The 25,406-nt window shown below is 57.2% G+C and overlaps 1 protein-coding gene across 17 annotated transcripts in view; it reads right to left on the bottom strand.

Annotated features, from left to right (window-relative positions):
• The window catches only part of SLC39A11 (solute carrier family 39 member 11), a 443,645-nt gene that overhangs the window by 306,616 nt on the left and 111,623 nt on the right, over positions 1–25,406 (bottom strand). For 13 of the 17 annotated variants that reach the window (XM_089317655.1, XM_051825151.3, XM_089317658.1 and 10 more), the window contains one exon: positions 16,185–16,343. The exons of 2 other annotated variants lie outside the window; for them this stretch is intronic. In XM_089317655.1, coding sequence (XP_089173781.1) covers positions 16,185–16,343 — 159 coding nt within the window. Of the gene's footprint in view, positions 1–12,739; positions 13,748–16,184; positions 16,344–19,900; positions 20,022–25,406 lie in introns of those variants that run through there. 2 more of the 17 variants (XM_089317652.1, XM_089317661.1) reach the window with 2 other exon arrangements.

Genomic DNA, 25,406 nt, shown 5'->3' with positions numbered 1-25,406 from the left:
CGAGCGCGACTACATTGTTGCCAGGAGAGGGGAGGGGAGGGGAGGGGAGAGGAGGGAAGAGGAGAGCAGGGGAAGGGAGGGGAGAGCAGGGGAGGGGAGGGGAGAGGAGGGGAGGGGAGAGGAGGGAAGAGGAGAGCAGGGGAGGGGAGGGGAGAATAGGGAAGGGGAGGGGAGAATAGGGAAGGGGAGGGGAGAATAGGGAAGGGGAGGGGAGGGGGGAGGGGAGGGGAGAGGAGGGGAGGGGAGAGGGGAGGGGAGAGCAGGACAGAGGAGAGGAGGGGAGAGCAGGGGAGGGGAGGGGAGAGCAGGGGAGGGGAGGGGAGGGGAGAGCAGGGGAAGGGAGGGGAGGGGAGAGGAGAGGGGAGGGGAGGAGAGAGCAGGGGAGGGGAGGAGAGAGCAGGGGAGGGGAGAGGAGAGGGGGGAGGGGAGAGCAGGAGAGGGGAGGAGGGGAGAGGAGAGGGGAGGGGAGGGGAGAGCAGAGTTGAGGCGGCTGTGGCGACACTTGAGGATCCTTGAACCACAGCTAGCGCCAGTCACCTTCCCAGCGGGCCTCCATCTGATTTTCTGAACCCGCGTGTCCCAGCTTATCAACCAATTACCATGATTCCTGCCGCCTGAAGAACACGCCACCAAACAGCAGGACCAAGAGCCTCGAGCTCCCCCGCTGAGTGCCTGCTAATTAAAACCCCCCAAAAAAGGTCTGTGGCCAGAACGCAGAGAAGGATTCTCGAAGCAAACATCAATATTGCATGTAGAAAAACAGAAGCTCCACCTCAGAAACACCCCCAGCTGCTGCCTCTCAGGCCCCACTCCCCGCACACGGAAGGCAGGGAGACCGGCGGGAAGGGGGGGGGCAGGACGTGGCCCCACGCACCTGCAAAGAATCTCCAACAACCGTTTAAATTAATTCCACCATGACTTCCTGCTTCAGTCTCATCGGTACGGGAGGGAAACAACGGTGAACTGGGTAACACATGGGAAGGAACTGTTTCCAGGGACTGCAGGACAGACTACACAGGGTAGGATCCTTTCAAGACGGGAATACTCGGAGGAGTGCACCACCTCCACCCAAGCCTTCTACCTGCAGGTACTTTGCAAACTGCGGCATGAAGAAATGGAACAGCACACAGACAAATTCAGGAGCTGAAGCCGCAGAAACTGGCAGAGCAAGGAACCCCAGCGGGGAGCTGCACTGCAAAGAGGGGTCCCGGAGTTGCTGGCTAAATCCTAAGATGTGCAGGCTTAGACCGAGATGCTGTGAGGCCTGGGAGACAGATCCTTTCTAGGGCACACGGAGCTGAATGGAGACTCCGTCGGTCACACGGTTCTGGGGAATCCTGGAGTTCTGACCATGCACAGCAGAAAACGCCCAAAAGATCACCCTTAAGGGCAGAGCTGTTCTGGCCCCAGAGTGAAAGAACCGGAAATCCATCCCAGCAGATCCTAAAGCCACGCCTTCGCAGAAGCGGATCAAGCATCAGTAAATTAACTGCCTGTCAGAATAAAATCCAAGACTCTTCAAGATGACAAAATCCCGTCTCTCAGCAACACAGCTCCAGTGATACTAACTTAAAATCAAACATGATTACACATGCAGAGACCAAACACGACCCATAACCAGAGCAGTTTTAAGCCGATCAGAATGGACCAGAGTTTACAGACATGATGTAACTAACAGTTACTATAATATGCTACTATGAATATGCTCAAACATACAAAGGAAAGGATTAACACAATGAGTAGGCAAATGGCAAGATGGCTACAGAAAAAAAATGGAAACTATTTTTAAAAACTTTAGGAGGGGCCGCCACCTGCAGCACCCATATGGGTGTTGGTTCGAGTCCCAGCTGCTCCACTTCCAATCCAGCTCTCTGCTGTGGCCTGGGAAAGCAATGGAAGATGGCCCAAGTCCCTGGGCCCCTGCACTCACATGGGATTTGGAGGAAGCTCCTGGCTCCTGGCTTCAGATCGGTCCAGCCTGGCCGTTGCAGCCATTTGGGAAGTGAACCAACAAATGGTTCCCTCCTTCCCTCCCTCTCTCCCTCCCTCCCTCCCTCTCTCTCTCTCTGCCTGTGCCTCTCTGTAACTCTGCCTTTCAAATAAATAAATGAGTATTTTTAAAAAATAAATAAAAGGCCAGCGCCGTGGCTCACTAGGCTAATCCTCCGCCTTGTGGTGCTGGCACACTGGGTTCTAGTCCTGGTCGGGGCGCTGGATTCTGTCCCGGTTGCCCCTCTTCCAGGCCAGCTCTCTGCTGTGGCCAGGGAGTGCAGTGGAGGATGGCCCAAGTCCTTGGGCCCTGCACCCCATGGGAGACCAGGATAAGTACCTGGCTCCTGCCATCGGATCAGCGCGGTACACTGGCCGTAGCACGCCAACCGCGGCGGCTATTGGAGGGTGAACCAACGGCAAAAGGAAGACCTTTCTCTCTGTCTCTCACTATCCACTCTGCCTGTCAAATAAATAAATAAAAGACAGCAAGCAGGAGCATCAGACCTCGGACAGCAGGAACCCACCGCAGTGGCATCTGCCTCGTCTTCCGTGGGGCAGTACTTCTAGAGGAGGACAAGTGAAATCCCGAGAGCACCTGAGAACTTCCACTTCAGCTCCCGCCACTGTCCACACTGAGCACCCAAACCTCGCGAGGAGCTCTGGCCGTCAAGCTGTCCTGAAACGTGCTGCACTCCCTGGAGCTGTGGGTGGACCAATCTCAGGGCAGCTGATGGGCGCCTCCCCACAGGTGCCCTCTGCCTTGTGCGCACACTGCTGACCCCTGCGACAGCCAGGGTGCCTCACCCCTGCGGTCTGATCTGATGGACGCCAGCCTGGGAAGTTCTATGCGCCTGGGTATACCAGCCCACGTGTGTTCATATTAGGGTATGCGTACACATGCACGAGCGAATGTGTGCACATAGCAGGGTGTGGACATGCACGTGAGCCATCTTCAAGGCGAACCTTAGCTCCGCCCCTCTGGAGATCCAGAAAAGATAGAGGAGCAAGCTACTACTGAAAAGGCAGCAACCACGGGAACCAGGGCGAGCGCCCCAGCTCCCGCACCTACTCGTGTGCAACCCAAGACCACAGACCGCTCCGGGGATGTGCAGGTGACCCCTCCGCCCCTTCAGCAGGTGGCCTGCAGGGGAGCCCAGCCTGTGAGGAGAGGCCAGTCCGCAGCTCTCATGGCGTGGTCCTGGCAGGGTCAGAACCACCACGGAAAGCTTGTCTGCAACCTTCCCAGAGTCTCTCCATCAGGGAAGAAACAAGACTAAGCAAAAATAAGCCTCTGTTCCATTAAAAATAAACCTAAACTAGGTCACGCGCGTGCACGCGGCTCACAGGAATCTAACACAAGCCCACCCGGGAGACAGCGGCAGCCGTTGCAGCCATAAAGGGACGCTCATCCCAAACACGGGATGCAGCCGTTGGCCCATCTGCAACCTCCCCAGGGCATTTTGTTCACTTTCTTCCCTTGGGTTTCTACAGCCTGCTCAGCCTCCCTCAACCTGAAAGAGAACTCTGCTTCTGTGGTATCACCGGTGCAGGTCTCGGCCTGCGGGATGGCCCCTCTGGCTTTCTGAGTAGCAGGTCCAGTCTCTCGGTCTATGCCAGCCTGAACTAGAGAACGCAATGGGCACCATCACCACTGGAGAGAAAGGGAGCTTGCAAGGATGGCTACAGGAAGGAAGGAATCAGTGCAGGGGGCAGGTGGTTGGCCAGGGGACAGGCGGTGGCCAAGGGACAGGTGGTTAGCCAGGGGACAGATGGTTGGCTAGGGGACAGGTGGTTGGCCAGGGGACAGGCAGTGGCCAGGGGACGGGTGGTTGGCCAGGGGACAGGTGATTAGCCAGGGGACAGGTGGTTGACCAGGGGACAGGTGGTGGCCAGGGGACAGGTGGTGGCCAAGGGACAGGTGGTTAGCCAGGGGACAGGTGGTTGGCTAGGGGACAGGTAGTGGCCAGGGGACAGTTGGTTGACCAGGGGACAGGTGGTTGGCCAGGGGACAGGTGGTTGGCCAGGGGATAGGTGGTTAGCCAGGGGACAGGTGGTTGACCAGGGGACAGGTGGTTAGCCAGGGGACAGGTGGTGGCCAGGGGACAGGTGGTTGGCCAGGGGACAGGTGGTTAGCCAGGGGACAGGTGGTGGCCAGGGGACAGGTGGTTGGCCAGGGGACAGGTGGTTGGCCAGGGGACAGGTGGTGGCCAGGGGGCAGGTGGTTGGCCAGGGGACAAGAGGCCCAACTCTTCTCCCAGGCACTTCTCTCGCAGACAGACTGTGTCTGCAGGGAAAGCACTGGACAAGGTGAGGGTCCTGTGCCCGGCAAGAAAGGCACCCATGCTCCGTCCCCAGCCCTCTGCAAGCAGAGATGAGACTGCGACACTACCGGTAACCACCGTCATCAGTTTAGAAAGACTCTATTTGTAAGTAAAAGTCAGAACTTCAGTCTCAGGTCTAGGAAGGTCGGGATGCGGTGTGCCCCAGAGACACAGGGGTACGAATCCCTTCCCTTCCACCCAGCCCTGGTGTGCAGGCCAGGGAATCGAACCACAGACCTGGAGCTCGGCTAAGCTCTGCAGAGAAGGGTTCCCATACCACCATCGCCATGCGTGATCTGGGGGACAACACGGTTTTAATTTTTCCAATGACTTTAATTAACTGGGCTCCCTTCGGCCTGCAATGTGGCCAAACCACATCTCCATCCCCAAACTTTATTCTCTATTTCTTCCCTGATACCAAAACCCTTTATCTACTCCCCTAGGCCTTCAAGTCTGCAGGCTTAGGGCACCGCCTCAAAATGACCTATACCTCAATCAATCCAAGAGGAGATGGATGGCACAGGCGTGACCAGGACACAACAATCCATCCAAGAGAAGATGGATGGTACAGGCGTGGCCAGGCCATTCCACTCAGTCCAGGACAAGATGGACAACACAGGCATGGCCAGGCTTTGCTCTGCTAAGTGCTAATGCAGCAACCCCTGAGCTAGGGAGCTCATGGCAAGCAAGACAAATAGGTGCCAACCACCTGTGGACAGAGGGCAGTATCCAGTTAAGGGCAGGTGCACCCCTTTCTCTCCTGCTCTCATAATTAATCTTTGCTACACCCCCCCAACACACACAACCAACTGGTTCAGTCCACTTCCACAGTGGCTTCTGGGTATTTTTTTCCTTCCCCTTCCACTGGGACCAGTTCACCCCCCAAATGCCTGAGAGGACCTGGGCCAGCGTCAAAGACAGGAGCCAGAAACTCAATCCATGTGTCCCGTATGGGTAGAGGAAACCAATCATTAGAGCCATCATCGCTGCCTCCCAGGGACTGCATCAGCCAGGGGCTGAGTCAGGAGCCCAGGCTTTCTGATGTGGGATGTGGGTTTCTTAACCAGCATCTTAACTGCTAGGCTAAGCATTCCTCCCTGGGTATTGTTCATAAAAACACACTGCCTGGCTCAAGAGATGGCAGGAGAGGACAGGTCTCCTGTCACAGCTTGGTGGCCTAACACACGAAAAGGTTCTAGTCGTGGAGAAGGAAATCCAAGGCCTAGAAGGTTCCGCCCAGGCCTGTTTCCATTTAGGAATCTCAGCATTCTTTTTTTTTTTTTTTTTTTTTTTTTTTTTTTTTTTTTGACAGGCAGAGTTAGTGAGACAGACAGAAAGGTCTTCCTTCTGTTGGTTCACCCCTCAAATGGCTGCCACAGCCGGTGCGATGCATTGATCTGAGGCCAGGAGCTTCCTCCTGGTCTCCCACGCAGGTGCAGGGCCCAAGCACTCGGGCCATCCTCCACTGCCCTCCCAAGTCACAGCAGAGAGCTGGACTGGAAGAGGAGCAACCGGGACAGAAACGGCGCCCCAACCGGGACTAGAACCCAGGGTACCGGCGCCGCAGGCAGAGGATTAGCCTAGTGAGCCGCGGCGCTGTCCAGCGTTCTGATCACAATAACAAGAACCACCCAGGGCTTGAAAACTCCCTCTGGACAAACCAATCTACACTGAAACCACAGCCTTAGCACACGGGTGAGTGTATGTGTGCATGTGCAGGGTGTGTGTGTGTGTGTGTGTGTGTGTGTGCAGGGGGTGTGTGTATGCGTGTGAGTGTGCGTGTTTTCATGCAGACCCTCTGAGGTTCTCCAGGAATAAACATCACCTGCAGACATAGTCCCTGACCCCTGGTAGAAAGCCAGAGGGTGGGGCCAGCGCCGTGGCACAGCGCATAAAGCCGCTGCCTGCAGCACCAGTTCAAGTCCCGGCTGCTCCACTTCTGATCCAGCTCCCTGCTAATGAGCCTGGGAAAGCAGCAGAGGACGGTTCAAGTGCTTGGGCCCCTGCACCCATGTGAGAGACCAGGAAAAGGCTCCTGGCTCCGGATCGGTGCAGCTCTGGCCATGTGGCCATCTGGAGAATGAACCAGCAGATGGAAGACCTCTCTGTGTGTGTGTGTGTGTCTCTCTGTAACTCTGCCTTTCAAATAAATACATCTTTACAAAACAAAAGGCAGAGGGCAGACACCCTCCCAGTGCTCCAGGCCACAGGCCGCTCTCCCTCCCCCTCCCCCTCCCCCCTCCCCCGGTGTTTTCCCTGAGGCCTCACTGAGTGAGACCACGTACACGCTCCGCACACACAGGGGTGTCAAGGTGCGGGGCAGTCTTTGAGACCTGCACCAGGACACAGAGCACACGTGCCTCGCCAGTGCCCGTTCCCTTCCGGCATCCCCAGGAGGCGCAGCCCCTGCCGCACCAGGCATCTGCAAGCACCACGCGGGGAGGGCGGCCGCCTTCAAGCCCTCTGTGGGCCAGGAGGGCCGCAAAGGACCCCTGAGCACCTCCCTGGAAGTCCCAGGAGGCTGGGGAGGCCTCCGAAGGCAGAAGGAACGACCTCCCCCACGATCTGATCCGCTTGCCTCTGGGAGGACACTGGTGTGGAGGTGGGGGCGATGCCACTTCCTACAAACACTGGGGGGAGGGGCCTGTGGCTTCCGGGGAATGAACCCTCCCAGCTGTCTGACACTGAACGCTCCCCCAGGCCAGGGAAGCCCCCTGGACCCCTGGAGGAGAAGCCCTTCTCAGCGCTCCCTGGCAGGCACTCACCAGCCGTGCCCTCTGCTGCTGCCCGCTCACAGGGCCCTGCGTTAAACCTGAAGCATGAATCAGTCAGCACTGGGCCCCCACCCACACCCCCGCGTGCCTGCCCCTCAGGGCACACCCACTCAGTGCCAACGGGGACACCCAACGCCTACAATGGTGGCCTCCGATGACACCCCCAGGGTGGGCTCCCTCCATCCCAGTTGGCTCTCAATCTCAGTGCCATAAATGTCCAAGGAAATGGTGACGACGTTGGCCTGGGCTGTACTGTGCTCCCCAAAGTCCACATGAGGGCAGGCGCTCGGCCTGGCGGTTACCATGCGGCTGGGATGCCCCTCCACATCCTCTACAGGAGCGCTGGGTTTCGGTCCTGGCTCCACTTCCAATTGGAGCTTCCTGCTAGCGCACAGCCTGGGAGACAGCAGTGGTAGCTCAGAGAGCTGGGTCCCTGCCACCACCGTGGGAGACCTGGATTGAGCTCCCGACTCCTAGCTTCAGCCTGGTCCAGCCCCTGACACTGAGGGAGTCTGGGAAGTGAACCAGCAGATGGAAGCCACACGTGTGTGTGAGTGCGTGTGCGTGTGTGTCTATTACGTCTTTCTCTACCAAATAAAGACTGTTTTTTCAGTTCATATGTTGAAGCCCTAACCCCCAGCAGCCCTGTGTATGTCACTCTCCTATCTCATTTATTATTTTATTTCATTTAAGGTATACACATTTCATGTACTGCGTATACACAGATTTAGGAACATAATGATACTCCCCACCCTACCCTCCTTCCCGCCCGCACTCCAAACCTTCCTCCTCCTCCCTCTCCTACTCCTTCTCAATTTTTACAATGATCTGGGGCTGGGGCTAGGGCTGGGGCACAGTAGACTAAAGCCTGCACCTGTGGCGCCAGCATCCCGTTTGTGCACAGGTTCAAGTCCCAGCTGCTCCTCTTCTGTTCCAGCGCTCTGCTGATGGCCCTAGTGCTAGGGACCCTTCACCCACGTGGGAGACCCAAAAGAAGCTCCTGGCTCTGATCAGCCCAGCTCTGGCTGCTGTGGCCATTTAGGGAGTGAACCAGTGGACGGAAGACCTCTCCCTCTCTCTGTAACTCTACCGCTAAAAAAAAAAAAAAAAAAAAAAGAAATTTTTACAATGACCTACTTTGTTTACTTTATACTCACAAGATTAACTCTACACCAAGTAGAGTTCAACAAATCCAAGAAAAACACACTGTTCCACAACAGTAGAGACAAGGGCTGTAAACAATCGTTGTAGCTCAAAATGTCCATCTCACGCCTACCACAGATCAGGGAAAGCTTACGGTATTTGTCTTTTGGGGATTGGTTTATTTCACTAAGTATAATGGTTCCCAGCTGCATTCATTTTGTTGCAAAAGACAGGATTTCATTTTTTTTTTACAGCTGAGTAGTACTCCATACTGTATATATACCATAATTTCTTTATCCAGTCAACAGCTGATGGACATCTGAGTTGATTCCTTGTCTCAGCTATTGTGAATCGAGCTGCAGTAAACAGGTAGGTACAGGTAACACTTTCCTACGATGATTTCATTTCTCTTGGGTAAATTCCCAGGAGTGGGATGGCTGGGTCGTACGGAAGGTCTATATCCAGACTTCTGAGGAATCTCCATACTGTCTTCCACAGTGGCTGTCCCAGTCTACACTGCCACCAGCAGTGGGTTAGGGTACCTTTTCCCCCACATCCTCGCCAGCCTTTATTGTTTGTTGATTTCTTTCTGTATGGCAGCCATTCTAGCTGGTTCTCCCTCCGCCTTCCCTCCTTCTTTCTCTCTGCCCCTCTGAAATAAACAATTTTTTAAAAAAAATCAGATGCTGTGATGAAGTTAAATGGTGCCAGCAGCGTGGCCCTCGTCCAGCCTGACTGGTACCCGCCTAGGGAGAGGGGAAGTGGGACACATAGACACGGGAGATGCACACACAGAGGGGACGCCGGGGACAGACCACAGGTGGCCACCCACGCAGCAAGAGGACAGGCCTGGGAAGCCAACCCTGCCGACACCCAGGTCTGGGACTCCGGCCTCCAGGACTGCGGGGAAATAAAGGCCTGGTGTTTAGGCCACCAGCGTCCATAGTCTTGGTTATAGCAGCCCGGGCTCTACACAGATGTACAGACACCTGAGCAAGAGGTCCCACTGCAAAACAGTAACCTTAAAAAACCCAAAGATTTATTTATTTAAGAGAAAAAGGGGCTGTGGGGAGGGAGAGAGAGACAGAGAGATGGAGAGAGGTCTTCCATCTGCTGGTTCACTCTCCAAATGGCTGCAACGGCCAGGGCTGGGCCAGGCCAAAGTCAGGAACTCCATGTGGGTGGCAGGGGACCAAATACTTGGGCCATCTTCCACTGCTTTTCCCAGGTGCATTAGCGGGAAGCTGGACTGAGGTGGAGCAGGCATAACATAAAACTAGCACTCCAATGTGGCATGCCAGTGTCGCCAGCAGCAGCTTAACCCACGGCGCCACAACACTGGCCCTCTGACATCACCCCCCAACCCGGCCTCTTCAAGAGGCACAGTCCTGTCCCCACACTGGTCGGCTCTGCTCCTGCGCCAGGGGCTCTCTCCAGCCCAGCCCAGGACCACCTCACAGTGCAGGGTCACAATGCGTACCCCGATGGGAATGTACGAGACGGACATGCTGAGCGGAGACGCGGGGCAATCTCACCTTCACTGTCAATCTAGCTGGGCGTCTCGGACAACCTCAGGTGCGGTGCGCCTGTGAGTCTCCTTGTGTCCTCTCCAAGAGCTGCCTGCCATCTCCCCCCACCCCTGCTTCTCTCCCATCCCCTCTCCCCCATCCTCCTCCCCCTCTCTTTTTGGGAGCCAGAATCAGAAGTTGAGGATAGGGACAACCTAGGAGGGGGGAATGCATGCAGCTCCACTCTGGGGATGGGGATGTCACACCTGTCGCTTCCCGACAGCTGCCCCCGGTAACTCCTCACAGCAGCTTCCCGTGGCCCGATCTTGACACCGGGAGAGGCTGGGCGCACGTTAGCAGCAGGTGCACACACTGTTCATTTAACTTTGCCCTAGAGGCGTCTTTGCTGACGTCACAATGAGAGCTGACAGAAACCGAACGCGATCGGGGGCTTGGATGACCGGAGAAGAAGGTAGAGTCCACTTGCTGAGCTCCCCGGCCACTCAGAGGCCTGTCTGGGCAGGACTAGGGGCCAAGTCCTCTCGGGACGGAGCCTCAGGCAGAGGCACAGGCACCACCACCTTCCCTGCCCACCGTCGTCTCCTGGGCAGCCCCCTCCAGGCGTCAGATACCAAGAGAGGGAAGGGAGCGTGGCGTGGGGAGCACCCAGCTCCCGGGGAAGACTGCCAACATGGAAGACTCCTCTTCCAGACGGGCACATTCCCAGCACACAGGCGCACACAGCAACCCAGCACCCGTGGACAGGGAGACGGCGCTGCACACAGCACCACCGCGGTGGAACTCTGGACAGGTGTCAAAGCAACCGTGGACGAAAACCATTTTCAATTGTAAAAGAACACAGAAGACGCGGCTCAGGCCGACTGCAGTCGACTCCGGCCAACGCCAAGCTGACCCCAGCAGCCCACGCAGGAGGGGCAGGCGCTTCCAGCTCAGTGTTTTCAAAACACAGAATCGGCTTGCAGAGAGGAAAAAAAAAAAAAAAAGGAAAATACTAGAACAATACCTGCTGGGCTGGGGAAAAGGTGAACCAAGGGGAGGGGCTGTCACACAATCGCTCTGAAAAACTGTTTCATGATGAGATTTTTGTACCACGCCGATGTGATGCTAAAGAGAAAGACGGGAGACTCGGGCACACACATACACGACCCTCCTCCCCAGCCCCACCCTTCGAAAACCACCACTTTGATCCAAGTGAAGGCTTCCCACCTGTGGCTGCTTCACGGGGACGCAGAACCACCAGGCTCAGGACCGCAGCGCCTCCAAGCGGCTGCTGGCTGGGCCTTCCGTTCTGCCCAGGGCCAGCTTTTGCCTATTTTTTTCCTTAAGGATTTGTTTTATTTATTTGAAAGCAGAGTGGCAGCAAGATCTCCCATCCACTGGTTCACTCCCCAGATGGCTGCAACTGCCGGGGCTGGGCCAGGCTGACGCCGGAGCCTGAAGCCCCACCTGGGTCTCCCACGCGGGTGGCAGGTGCCGGAGTACCTGGGACAACCGTCCGCTGCTTTGTAACTGTGGCTTAACTGTTTGTACCCCGACGCCAGCCCCTCCCTAGGTCCACGTTATGGGGAATACCGAGCTTGGGGTGGCCCAAGGAACACTTCTCATCGCCGCAGCCCCCGCCAGGCCCAGCAGGCCGCAGCGTCCTTGCCGCCTCCCCCGTTTGGTTAGGACACCATTTGGCAAACTCTCTTGGAATCCCTGTCCGGCAATTTCCCTGCCACAGTCACCGCACAAGCCTTCCCTCCTTTATTCCCAGATATATCCGTGGAAATGAAGACCAGCCCAGCGGAGAGCGACTCGCCGCCGCGTGTGAAGTTAACAGGCGCGGTGGCTTCGGCCCGACAGTAAAGCCCTTTTCTGGGCAGTGGTGTGCTTTGGCTCCAACAGGCTGAGCGGACGGGAAATCAAAGAATACGCACGCTAACCACTGCCTTCCCGACAACCCAGGAGCACCGCTGCTCTCCGATCCTGCGTCTGTTACGTCCGCACCTCTGACGTTCGCAGGCACTGGGGCCTGTGCTTGGACTGCCCGGCAAGGACACCACCTTGCCCCCCCCCCCCACGCCCCGGCCCAAAACCACACTGCCCCTTGCCGGACATCTCACGTTTGCTTTATTCCCAGGTGGGAAAACAGAGACTGACTCACATCCGTCCACGCTGTCAACCCCCAGTGCCGAGTCAGCGGGGACAGAACGGCGACGCGGGGATTGTCTGCACACAGGCCCCCGCTCACCCTCAGGGACGGGAGCCCCCCGACCCCGAAGCCTCTCCTCCAGTGACGTCCTCCTGCTCTCGGGGACACCGGGGGGGGGGGGGCTGTGCCTGAGCCGCAACGAATCAGGGAATGAAAGTCCTGAGCTGAATTTACCCACAGAAGGAACTCCCCGCAGCCTCAAGGGCCAGGAATTCAAGAGCAGAGACCATCCTGAAACACAGTCCAGCAACAACACACACACACACACACTCCCGGACCGGAAGACTAACTCCCTGGGAATGCACAAGCCGTGCCAGGCCCACTAAGACCCCAGCTCCAAACCCGTTAGCCCCGACTCCACAAAGCGCCTCCCACAGCCCAAGCTGCCGCCCTTCTCGGGTCTGCTAAGCAGATGAACGTTGACACCAAGGGAAACCTCGGACGGCCCCAGAGAAAGGCCGGCAGACCGCTTCCAAGCCCGACTCTGCCACCGGCGTCTGCATCCAGCGACGGCAGCAACTAGAATCAATTCTCGTCCATTGGCAACACCTTCTCAGACGAATGCCCCGTCTCATGTGAACAGCTGGAACCAATTTCTTCTAAGAGCGCCTAGAACGCAGGTGCAGGATCAGCTGGGTCTTGGCGCCGGCCCCTGAGATCCCGGGTATCAGTGGCCCCTGGGCCCCCTCCTGAGCCGTGGCACCCCCTCCCCCTATGTTCCTCCACCTCTCTTGAACCGTTCCTGGTTTTCTGCATGGTGGATCCAGCACTTTGCCCCCGGAAGCGTTTCCATATTCAAAGCATTTATTAGAACAAATGCGAGGCCGGCGCCACGGCTCACTAGGCTAATCCTCCGCCTAGCAGCGCCGGCACACCGGGTTCTAGTCCTGGTCCGGGCGCCGGATTCTGTCCCGGTTGCCCCTCTTCCAGGCCAGCTCTCTGCTGTGGCCCGGGAGTGCAGTGGAGGATGGCCCAAGTGCTTGGGCCCTGCACCCCATGGGAGACCAGGAGAAGCACCTGGCTCCTGGCTTCAGATCAGCGCGTTGCGCCAGCCGTAACACGCCAGCCACGGCGGCCATTGGAGGGTGAACCAACGGCAAAAAGGAAGACCTTTCTCTCTGTCTCTCTCTCTCACTGTCCACTCTGCCTGTCAAAAAAAAAAAAAAAAAAAAAAAAAAAAGAACAAATGCGAACCAAAGGTTAAAGAGACCTGCTGCACAGTACAAACTGGCCACTGTTGACGCTGCCCAGAGGAAGCCCCTCCATCGCAACAGCTGATCAAACACAACTGGGCGCACCCCGCCTCACCCCACCCCGCACCAGCAGGAGTGACCTACTGCGGCTGGGGAGGTCCCTCTGTGAGCAGGGGGAGGGGGAAGAACCAGGTGAGACTGCAGACTGGGGCTTGGAGGGGGCCAGATTCCTGTCCCCTGTTGAGTTGGGAGCGCTGGCCACAAGGCCTTGCCTACTCCAAGGGCAAGGTCACAGCTCAGCAGGTGCATCGGAGGGCAGAACATGGCAGCCTGCGGTGAGGATCTCTGGAAGCTGCCCGCATGGCAGAGACAGACACTCAACAGCAAGGAAGTCGAACGCCCGGAGGGCGCGACCAGACACTGCCACCCAACCTCCCAGTGGACAAACGATGACAGATGGCCCTCGCGTCAGCTGTGCACTCGGGCGCCACATTCGGCTGGCTGGTTGGGAGGACGGTCCTTCTGCAACACAAGCGATCAGCTTCTCATGCCCCAGGGCCCAGAGACCACTTGGCAAGAATTTTCTTCCTCTGGTTGGAAACTGAAGGCAAGAAAGGAGGCAGAGAGGAGAACCTCAGTGACCCCCTATGGGGTCCCTGTCCCTTGACTCCAGGGAGTCTGACTTAACCTACCCAGTGGCGGGATCTGACCGGGATCTGACGGGAGAAATAGCCTTTGGCCCCACCGCCCCCCACATGGCTCCTCCTGCACTTTCCAAGCGGGCAGGGAACCCAAGCACCGGCTCCGGGGTGCCTCCGACCCCCTCTACTGCTTGCTGGGACAGCGTCCGGGAAGGCTGTTTGCCTGCCCCACCTCTGACTGGCACTGAGCCCGCTCCTGCAGACGCCAGGGCCGTCGCTGTGCTTACAGCTGCCATGGCACTGCCTGGCCTCCGCGCTCTCTGCTCAGCCCTCACAGCCAACTCCAGGCCGCAGTTCTAACTGGGTTCTCTGTGAGCAAGTCCACGCCCGCTCCCAAACCCGGCTCACCAAACCCACCTCTGCAAAGAAGCCAAAAGTCTCTGGCTCGCCCAGAATCCAGTGCCATTTAGAACTGGACATGTTCACAACCCCCACCCCCTCCCCCCCAGAGCAGTTATCCTCAGACTACGGGGAGGAGAACTGGAACAAAGGACGCACAAGCAGTAGGTGGCAAAAGTGACTTCAAGCCAGGACCCTGCTGCCCGGCCTGCCTCCCCCTCCCCCTGCTGCCCAGTCTGTCTCCCCCTCCCCCTGCTGCCCGACCTGCCTCCCCTCCCCTGCTGCCCGGCCTGCCTCCCCCTCCCCCTGCTACCTGGCCTGCCTCCCCTCCCCCTGCTGCCCGGCCTGCCTCCCCCTCCCCCTGCTGCCCGGCCTGCCTCCCCCTCCCCCTGCTACCTGGCCTGCCTCCCCTCCCCCTGCTGTTCAGCCTGCCTCCCCCTCCCCCTGCTGCCTGGCCTGCCTCCCCTCCCCCTGCTGCCCGGCCTGCCTCCCCCTCCCCCTGCTGCTCAGCCTGCCTCCCCCTCCCCCTGCTGCCCGGCCTGCCTCCCCCTCCCCCTGCTGCCCGGTCTGCCTCCCCCTCCCCCTGCTACCTGGCCTGCCTCCCCTCCCCCTGCTGTTCAGCCTGCCTCCCCCTCCCCCTGCTGCCTGGCCTGCCTCCCCCTCCCCCTGCTGCCCGGCCTGCCTCCCCCTCCTCCCAAGCCTGACTGATGTGCTCCCCGGTGAAGCTCTCACACAGGAGTCAGATCTGCTGTCGTCCTCCCAGAATATCACAATCGTTAGGGGACAGGGCCACCGTCACGGTCACGGTCACGGTCATGGTCACTCACTTCTCCCGGTTCCAGGTGTGCACATGTGGGAGAGCACGTCAGAAAGTTCACAGGAAAATGGAATGAGAGCTAAGTTTATTTTGGGGTAAAAAAAAAATGCTTGAAACCTGTGCATGGATTTTTCATAACAAACATTTTCCATGAACTTTTTGAAGACCTCTTGTCCACATGAATTTCAATTTTTTTGCACCAAAATAAATGTCAGAGTTAGAAAGAGAGAGAGAGAGAAAGAGACCAAGACCTTCCACCTGCTGGTTCACTCCCCAAATAGCCACAACTACCAGGGTTGAGCCTGGCAGAAACCCGCAGCCTGGAACTCCTTCTGGGTCTCCTATGTGGGTGGTGGGGGCCCAAGTACTTGGGACATTTTCCACTGCCATTCCCAGACGCATCAGCATGCAGCTGGATGGGAAGTGGAGCAGCCTGGACTCGAATTACTCAAACGGGATGCTGGCATCACAGTTAGCAGCTTAAGCTTAACCCACTGAGCCACAGTGACGGCCCCCTCAACTTATCTTTTCATTCCATTTCTCCCTGAACTTTTTTTATATTTAAATTTATTTTCATTTTATTTGAAAACAGACAGAGACAGAAAGAAAGAGAGACAGTCCACTCACTAACTCATTCCCCAAACGTCCCCAACAATCAGGACTGGGCCCTGCTAAAGCCAAGAGCCCATGACTCAGTCTGAGTCTCCCACGTGCGCAGCAGGGACCCAAGTACTTGATTCATCGGCTGCTGCTTTCCAGGGTGCTCGTTAGCAGGAAACTGGAACGGACAGCAAAGGAGGGTCCGATCCGGGCGGTCTGATACGGGATGCGAGAGTCCCGTGCAGCATCACCACCACCGTACAAACACCCACTTTTTGAAACACCCTCAGAAACACCAGCACACTTTGCACCATCGGCTGCACTCTGCGTTCCTAATGAAAGCTGACATCCGACGGCAGAACTCAGCGAAATGCAATAAGGGGATGATTAGTCGCATTTCCAGGAGATGGTTTTCTTGAAGGAAGTAATCGCCCTCCCAGTTCCTCTTCCGCCTGTCATCTGTCTAGATACCACTGACTCCGTAACAGAGACATCATGGGTCTACCAAGTTCCACAGGAAGCAACGCACGGCGCTGTTGGGCGTGCGCCGACACGGCGGCCCGAAGCCAAGCTGTACTCACCAGGTGAGGCATCAGGAGGTCAGCCAGGTAGACGAAAGCTGCGCCGAGGGTGAAGCCCACGGCCACCGGGAAGAAGGCAAAGGCACCGAAGCCCCCGGATGACGTCGCCATCTCCACCGCTGGGGCTAGGAGGGACCAATAGGAAGCGGCTAACATGACCTACAAGAGCAAGAAGGGGCAACGAGTCAGCAAGCCGACCACACAAGGCCTTCGCAGCAGGGACCTCGTGTGCTCTCTACGGCCCAAACACAACCCTACAACTCCACGGGTGGCAGGCCTGCGGTCCCGGGTGATGGCTGTTACCCCAAACCCAAGAATCCCTGGAGCTGGCGTTGTCAGAAGGCAGCGTTAGGTAAGGCTGGGGTGACCTCGGGGGACGGAGTCCGGTTTGCTGTCCAGCCTCAAGCAGGGGGGATTTTACCTGCCAAGGAGCGAGTGGCACCGTCCGGAGCCGATTCAGGCACCCTGGGGGGAGGCTAAGAGGGCTTACTGCTGCTGCCTGACGAGTAGTGGCCAAGGGTTCGGGTTAACATCCTACAGTGCACGGCTCAGGCCCTGCTAACAAAGTATTATCCTGCCCCAAATGCCAGCCATCACGCTGCTGCGAAATCCTGTTCTAATTGAATACTCTCAAGACAAACCGCTCGTTCCTTCGCGAGCTCCGCTCCGTCCTCACGCAGCTCTGATGATTACAAAGTTCTTCCTCGTGGTGAGCTGCAACCTGCCTCCCTTCCATTTTTATCTGTTAGCTCTCGGGCTGCTCCCCAGAGCACCAGTGAAGGCCTCTTCCCTCTGTGATTCACGACAGCCTCCGAAATGTCTGAACACAACCAGTAAGTCAACGGCACGTCGGTCTCATCAATTTTCTGATCTCCAGAGAGGAAGAGGCGAACTAATATTTATTGATCGCCTGCTGTGTCCAGGGACCAAGCCCTGCATTTGATCTCCTCTGTTATCATCGTAACACCCCGGAAGGCACATGTTGTTTTCTAAAGCTATCTGTAGAGCGAGACAGTGAAGCTCAACGTCGCGAGGCGATTTGTCCAAGGTCACCCAGGCAGTAAGTGTCAGGTGCAGGGAACTGACCGCCCAGGGACCATAATCAACTCACTGAGGGAGGAACCACGAGGGGGAAGAGAAAAATGAGGTTGCTCTCCAGCGCCAGCGAGGTCGATCCGATAAAAGGTTCTTCAAACACCCACCCAACAGCTGTTTACTCTCACGGAAGCCGTGACACCTCCGTGGCTAGAGTACACCCCCGGCCCATCACTGTCAGGGTACGACAGTCATCGTCGACACACAAAATGTTGAATGGGCTTCCAAAAATTACTTAATGATGCCTTGCCCTAAAAAAAAAAAAACATTGTGCATGCATCACCCATTTGCAGAATCGCAGCCTGAGTGACAGGACCAGGTATTACAACAGTGACAGCAGGGAACCAACCCCTCCAGGGAGCCGCAAATCCCCTGCTGCCAGTCATCACTCACTCACAGTCACGGGCTCAGTTCTCCCAGCAAAAATCTTAGGGCACCCCCGCCGTGGAAAATGACAACTTCCCGTGGAACTCCCAGAAAGAACGGACACGCCTCATCTACGCGGCCTGGGAGCTGAGGCCGACCGGGTCAGCGCCGCGAGCCACGCTGCCTGAGAAGACCATCAGAGGCGGCCCGGGGCTCCTCCCTGGCGTGGCCTAAGCCGCCCCGCTCCAGACTGTCTCGCTCACTTTAACATCCGACAGCCCTCGGAAGCTGCCATTCGCAGGAAACTCCCCAGCGGGGAGGACCTGCCCGGACACACAGGGACGGAGAGACCCATGAGCCTCATCTTCAGCTTGACCTGCCCAGCAGTCTCTGGCCTTGGCTGTCCCAGGGTGGCCCCACCCGCTCCCACCTTCGGCAGCTCTAAAGCCACATGATCAGCACCCCATCCTGTGATGACAAAACAGAGTGTCCTCATCACAGCACTCAGGGTGCCTCCCAGGCCCTGCTGTTCAGCCCCTCCCCCCACCAGGTCCCACTCGGCTCCCACTCGGCTCTCACAGTCCCCGGCGGTCCCCAGTGACCGCTGGGTACCCACGTCTTTCTGCACCCATGGGTGAGAAGCATATGGCGTTCCCACAGGTGAGTTACTCAGTGTGGGAGACTGGGGTGCTCCGAGGGGAAGCGGCCCAGGTGATGCAGGGGAGCCCCTTCTTGGAACCTCTGGTCTCCTCCTCCCAGCCCCACCTGGGGCCCAGCTGGGATTCCTCCCTTCCTTTTCCTTCTCGTGTCCTTGTGGGAAAGACCCACTCTCACAGTGAATGGCGGTCAGCCAGAGGCCAGGAGCCTTGCCTTGGCTACCGGAAGTCCAAGCTCTCCCGCACTCCGAGACTTAAACACTAACGACCCTGCCCCTGCATCCCCCGGCTCTTGGTCTGAAACTGAGGGTTACATCCTCAGCTTCCCCAGCTCTGGGCCTTTGGACCTGGACTGAGCCCCACTACCAGCATCTCAGGACCTCCGGTCACCGAGACCACGTGAGCCGATTCCACAGTCAACCCCTTCTCATGCATCCATACGCACATCCTACTGGAACCCCATTAACACAGTCCCCCAGAAAAGTCACTTAAAGGGTGTGTGATGTAGACAAGGTCATCAAGTCCAGGGGCTGGCGCCATGGCACAGTGGGTAAAGCCACTGCCTGCAGTGCCGGCATCCCATATGGGCACCGGTTTGAGTCCCGGCTACTCCACTTCCGATCCAGCTCTCTGCTGTGGCCTGTGAAAGCAGTAGAAGACGGCCCAAGTGCTTGGGCCCCTGCACCCATGTGGGAGACCTGGAAGAAGCTCCTGGCTCCTGGCTTCAGATCAGCACAGCTCCGGCCATTGCAGCCATCTGGGGAGTGAACCAGCAGATGGAAGATCGACTTCTCTCTCTCTCTCCCTCCCTCCCTCTCTCTGTAACTCTTTCAACTAAATAAAGTAAATCTAAAAAGACAGACAGACAGACAAAGAAAAAAACAATCCATGAAAAGGAACAAGGGGTTGACTGACGCTAAGATGTGACCGGATCTTGAAGACATTACGCCCAGTGCAAGAAGACAGCCGCAGGACGTCCATACCCCGGAACATCCAGGGCAGACAGCCACAGAAATAGCCAGTCGGCTACTGGCCGACAGGCGGCAGGAGTCAGCCCTGGGGAGTGGCTGCTCTATGGGCCTGGGCCCTCCAGTGCGTGTGATGCAAGCATTCAGAGGTAGACAGAGGTGAGGGTCACACAACGCTGTCCGCGCCCTAAATGCCACAGAGCTGCGTACTTTACAACAGCGGACGCCGTGTTACATGGCTTTGTCTCTCCAAGCTGAGGTTGGCTGTGCCAACTCCAGGAGCCTGTCTTGTACTACACACCCCTGGCCATGTGCAGGCCTCTCAGCCCAACACCTCCACCCGGGACAACACAGAACGCCAGGCCCCAGCGCACGTGACCGTTCCTCCAAGCATCCCCAGCCCTTGCCTGGGTCTACGTTTAGGAGGGGGAAATGCCAGCTACAGAATCAGGACTGAGTTTGGGTCTCGGCTCTGCCTCTGACCAGCAAGGTCATCCTAGAAAAATCGTCGAAGCTCTCTGCAGCTCAGATTGGCCACCTGCAGACCAGACACGGAACCGCGGTGCTGTGGGAGCTGTGTCAGGGGACGGTGTGGTTCAGGGTTCTCCTCTCGTCCTTCTCCCCATCTCACCCCGCTGAGGGGCCTCTGCGGGGCCCTGAATCCATTCTTCGTGTCCGTATTGTCTGGGAACCGTGGCCCGCGCGGAATCGGGGCTGTGCCTTGAGAATCTCTGTGCTGTGGCACCTCGCTGGAGACCTGGACGGAGCAGCTGCCCGGTCACCGTTATCTAAATGAGCTCTGTACAGGGAGCACCCGGGCTGCAGAGGTCAGGGTGCGCGACCCGGAAGTGACTCAGCACTTTCCCATCTATGGCCTGCATTTTAAACTGACTTTTTTAAGCTTCCGAATGAAATACTCAAATGCCTTCCACTCCTTTGACAAACACTGGCAACTAAGTAGTGGTTTAGAACAGAGGTTTTTTTTTTTTTTCCACGGGTATAGAAAGAAGTCCTCATACCATTTTCAAAGCTTCATGGGTAACCCGCTCAAGAGGCTACTGATAGAATCAACAACTCACTGAGAGTTGAAAGGGACTTCCGGACATTATTTGCTCCAAACAACCCATTGAACGGATGGAAAAACTGAGGTCCACGGAGAGTCAGGGGCTTCCGCCAAGTGCCAGAGCAAGTGGATGCCACCCAAAGCTGGCCGCGCCGGCGCCAGCCGAAGACGGCACCATCCTGGGCCCGGAGTCATTTAACAAATCTGAAGAGCTATGGGGTAAGGACCGGTGCTCCCTCATTCCCCCCCTCACAAGGCACAGAAACCCAGAACCCACGTCTGGGACCAGTGCACATCGGCAATCCGGGGCCTTCCTCCCTGTCGTGATGCAAGCTACTCCCAGCAAACTCAGTGCTGGGAAAACGCTGGCAACTAATAAACCGTGGTAATGAGCCTGCTAAACACCTGCCTTCGGAAGACAGCTCAGCCCTCACAAATCTAAGACTATTAATAGCCGCTGTGCTTAAGAGGGAGGGGGGAATGAGCAATTACGTGACTCACGAAACGAACCCTCCCACAGCACACCTGAAGCTGGGAGCTCCAGAATGAATCGTGGAAACCTTAAAGCTCTGGGGCTGGGTTTCTTGCATAAAAGGCACCCCTTCCTCCGCGGTGAGCTGCATTTTAAAAATGAGAATAGCCTAGGGGTGGACGTTTAGGGCCCAATGAGTCATCCCACAGCGGGATGCCCCGTCTGCTTCCAACCCGGCCCCCTGCTAATGCCCCTGGGGGTCAGCAGATGACTCCTGGCCATTGTGGCCATTTGGGGAATGACCAGGTGGGTGGAAGCTAGCTTGCTCGCTCGCTCTCTCTCTCTCTCTCTCTCTCTCTCGCTGTCTCTCCCTCTCTTTTTAACTCTACCTGTCAAACAAATAAATAAAACTTGAAAAAACATAAAAATAAATGATAACCGTTACCGAGCCCTGAGAAAGGACAGGGGAAGATCATTCCAGCCGAGGATCATACACTGTACGGGCAAAGACCAGAAGCCAAGGGTGCCCACGGTTCGCTTTGTGGGGTCAGCACGTGAGAGGCCTAGGCCTCCGTTTTTGTAGTCAGAAGGCGTGTGCTTGACCGCGGGGCAACCTAGAGCCTCCCCGTGGGGAGTCAGAGCAGTTCGGTCACTCAGGGACACCCAGCTGGACGGGACAGAGCTGGGATGTGACACCCTGGCCTGATTTCAAAGCTGTGCTCCTAACCCCAAAGCTATACCCCGTCTCTGGAATGTTTGAAATTCTTTAATAATAATAATGATATTCACAACGTCAGCTACTCAGAGCATCTAACCAGAGAATACTTTCCCTCCGAATATGATTTTCAGATGCAGGGGGCTGGCGTCGTGGACAGCAGAGTGAGCTGCCACCTGCCATGCCGGCACCCATATCAGAGTGTCGGTTCCATTCCCAGCTGCTCCGCTTCCAAACAAGCTCCCGGCTGTGGCCTGGGAAAGCAGCGGAAGACGGCCCGAGTGCTCGGGTCCCTGCACCCGCATGGGAGACCTACACGGAGTTCCTGGCTCCCGACGTTAGCCAGGTCCCTTCCAGGCCTTGCAGCCGTCTGGGGGAGTGAACCAATAGATGCAAGCTCTCTCTCGTGTCTCTCCCTCTCTCTCTTTGCAACTTTGCCTTTCAAATAAATAAATAAATTTTTTTCTAAAAGGTTGCTGTCTTGCAGTAGGACCTCTATCTTAAGCATTTGTACATCTGTTAGTTTTCTGCTGTAACAATAAAGAAATAAATCTTTTTTTTTTAATTTTCAAAGGTTTACTCAGCTTATATGAAATCACTAGTCCATTAGGAACAGCACAAAACCTAAGTCGTAAAACTTCTAGTTTAACTGCGGTCAACTGGACACAAACGGCTCACTCCCAAATTCCCACCAGAGTGACCACCCAGGGTGAGAAGGTTCCACAGGCACGGGGTCGGCAGGGGAGGAAGAGGACACGACAGCCACCGCGTTCAGGAAGCCAGAAGAGGGCCAGGCGAGCCCAGACAGACACCCAGGGGGGCTGGCGCCTGGGCCTGCAGCACAGCCTGAAGCCCAGAGCAGCCCGGCGGCCTGCACACAGACCAGCACGCCGCGGGCAGCCTGGTGAGCAGCAGTGAGACCCCAGGTTCCCCCTGCACGCTGTGGCCAAGCAACCGTCCCGAGAGAAATTCAGGGGCAGCCAGCTCAGCCAAGGGAGAGGGTCCCGTGCGGCGCACAGCCGGGGAGAGTGGTGCTGTATGGGAGTGAGGGCACCCAGCACCCGCCCACATCCCCACTCTGATCCGCAGGAAAATCCCAGAGCCAAGTCCGGGATACGATCGGTGAACGCACCACCACTTTGCAGAATGGTCTGCATGCTACCCTACCGCCCCGCAGGGCCGGGCGTCTCTGCCCAGGGCTCTGAAACCACACCCTGACAGCGGAAGGGCGAGCGCGACGCGAGGACACACAGCAGACACTAACAGGGTCTCTCTCGTGTTCCCCAAGAGTAGAATCCCCCATTTCCCAAAACCCTCAAAACCCAGCCAAGGGGGCCGGCGCTGTGGTGTAGTGCGCGAAGCCCCCGCCTGCAGTGTCAGCATCCGGCATCCCGTATGGGCGCTGGTTAGAGCCCCAGCTGCTCCTCTTCCGATCCAGCTCTCTTCTGTGGCCTGGGGAAGATGGCCCAAGTCCTTGGGCCCCTGCACCTGTGTCAGAGATTGGGAGGAGGCTCCCGGCTCTGGATCGGCCCAGCTCCAGCCGTTGCGGCCATTTGGGGACTGAACCAGTGAATGGAAGGCCTCTCTCTCTGCCTCTCCCTCTCTCTGTAACTCTACTTCAAAGAAATAAATAAAATCTTTTTTAAAAAAAATCAAAATAAAAACCTAGCAAAGCTCCCAATGCAATCCTTTTTCTCAAAATATCTTGCAGAATGCCACAGAGAGACATCCTTGAGAATGCTATCAATTTCCCTCTGGTACCAGAGGTGTCAGCACAGAATAACAGGTGGGGGAAAGAACCATCTGAACTCCTAGCCCACAGCAGGCAAAGCCTTACACTCCCGCTCAAGTGCTCGCGCTGGGACTTCAGCTCTGGAAATCCCCATCAGTCTGCGAGGAGTTCAGGAATCCGGCAGCACGCGCCGGCAGCTGGGTGTGGCCACGCCTTTCCTTCCGTACAGAAATGACAGCCACAAAGCAAAACTGTCCTCTTAGCGAAACAAAATTACAGCACACGGCTCACTTACCAGGCACGGCATATCGGGGTCGATGAGTCGTACCTCTAAAGAACGGGCATGGCCGGTGCCGCGGCTCACTAGGCTAATCCTCCGCCTAGCGGCGCCGGCACACCAGGTTCTAGTCCCGGTTGGGGCGCCGGATTCTGTCCCGGTTGCCCCTCTTCCAGGCCAGCTCTCTGCTGTGGCCAGGGAGTGCAGTGGAGGATGGCCCAGGTGCTTGGGCCCTGCACCCCATGGGAGACCAGGAAAAGCACCTGGCTCCTGGCTCCCGGCATCGGATCAGCGCGGTGCGCCGGCCGCAGCGCGCCGGCCACGGCGGCCATTGGAGGGTGAACCAACGGCAAAAAGGAAGACCTTTCTCTCTGTCTCTCTCTCTCACTGTCCACTCTGCCTGTCAAAAAAAAAAAAAAAAAAAGAACGGGCATGGAAGTCTACGGGAGACAGGGCCACAAATTCAAAGTAGCAGCAGCCAGCTCGGGGCCCGCTGCAGACCAGGGCTGCCTTCAGTGTCCACGGGAGCAGAGGGCCGTGGACCCCAGCTCAGGGAGGCTGCTGTCCTGGCCAGGAGGAGACACAGACTCGCAACCCGGAAACGTCAAGGCAGTAGCTGCTCCCCGAGGACAGAAGCCAGGAGGCGTCTCTTACGTTCTGGCTCCGAATCAGATATAGACTTACCTTCAGAAAGTCAATCAGCAGGTACCCGGTGAGTGTGGAACGTTATGTGGGACCCCGAGGGCTTAAGGGGAGGAAGACAGACCCAGGCAGATCTGGGTGCTGCCTCTCAGGACCTGGCTGTGCACCCTCGTAAGAGACCCCGAGAGACAGCTGAACAGAGCCTGCAGCTGTTCCAAGAAAGGAGATGCCACACGTACACAAACAAGCAAGCAAAGCGGAATAGCAAAGGAGGCAGGGGAGGGTCTCCTGAGGCGTGGCCAGGGGCTGGAAAGGAGCGTGAAGGTGGGACCTCCCGCGCTGGGACGAGCCCAGCGAGCAGGCACAGTTCCTCTGGGGGAGCCGCGAGGGCACTGGCCCAGCGGAAGGCCGGGGTGCGCGCTCGGGCCTGGCGAGTGAAGAGGACGGCCTTGGACCTCAGGTGGCCGGTGTGCTGTCTGCAACTCTGGCTGCACGCCGCAATGGACTGGAGCGTCCAAGACACAGGTGCCAGCGCTCCGTCACAACCTGCTGAGACCGATGCCCCAGGGTAGGGCAGGGGGTCACAGGTGAGGCCAAGGCTGCTCTGCCAGCAGATCCACGCTGGGGAAACACCCAGGGGTCTTCAGCAGTGGGGGAAGGGGGCATTCTGGGAGGGTTAGCTGACGTGTCAGCAGGCAGGACGGATTTAAAGGGACACTGCGGTCACGAGGAATGGGAGTGAACAGACGGGGCGGGGGGGGAGGGGCGGGGAGGATGTGTGTGACCCTCCAGGAGGCGGTCGCCCCCGGCCACGCAACATCGAGTCACTGCACCACAAACCCGTGACGGGCGGCCACCCGAATCCTGCCTTGAGTCAGCTTCCCAATTTGGCGTTCCGATCAGCAGGCATGATCCGAGCATGAATCAAACATAGCGCATGGGGGCTATGTCCGTACTTAATCTGACTTTATCAACATGCCTTGGCGACGTGCAGATACACCAGCGTCGTGTAACTCTGCAGCACGAAACCGAACAGCTGGAGATCATCGTCAGCTCCGATTCTGGTGGTTAACGGAGGGAGGCTGGTTTGGCTGACCCATCTCGGAGCCGCACCTCCCCAGTGATGACGACGGACAGCGGCGTGGCTTTATCCCCTCCAAACTAAGGAAGGGCACTTGTGCTAGAGCAAAGCAAAAAGGCAAAGCTACGACCGTGACCGTACGGTCCCCTAACTCC

This window comes from Oryctolagus cuniculus, chromosome 17 (assembly GCF_051225735.1).
Source record: "Oryctolagus cuniculus isolate XC-2025 breed Fujian yellow rabbit chromosome 17, ASM5122573v1, whole genome shotgun sequence".
In the NCBI taxonomy this organism is placed as follows: Eukaryota; Metazoa; Chordata; class Mammalia; order Lagomorpha; family Leporidae; genus Oryctolagus; species Oryctolagus cuniculus.
Note: the sequence above shows the minus strand (reverse complement) of the source record. Positions and strands in the feature narration are given on the sequence as shown.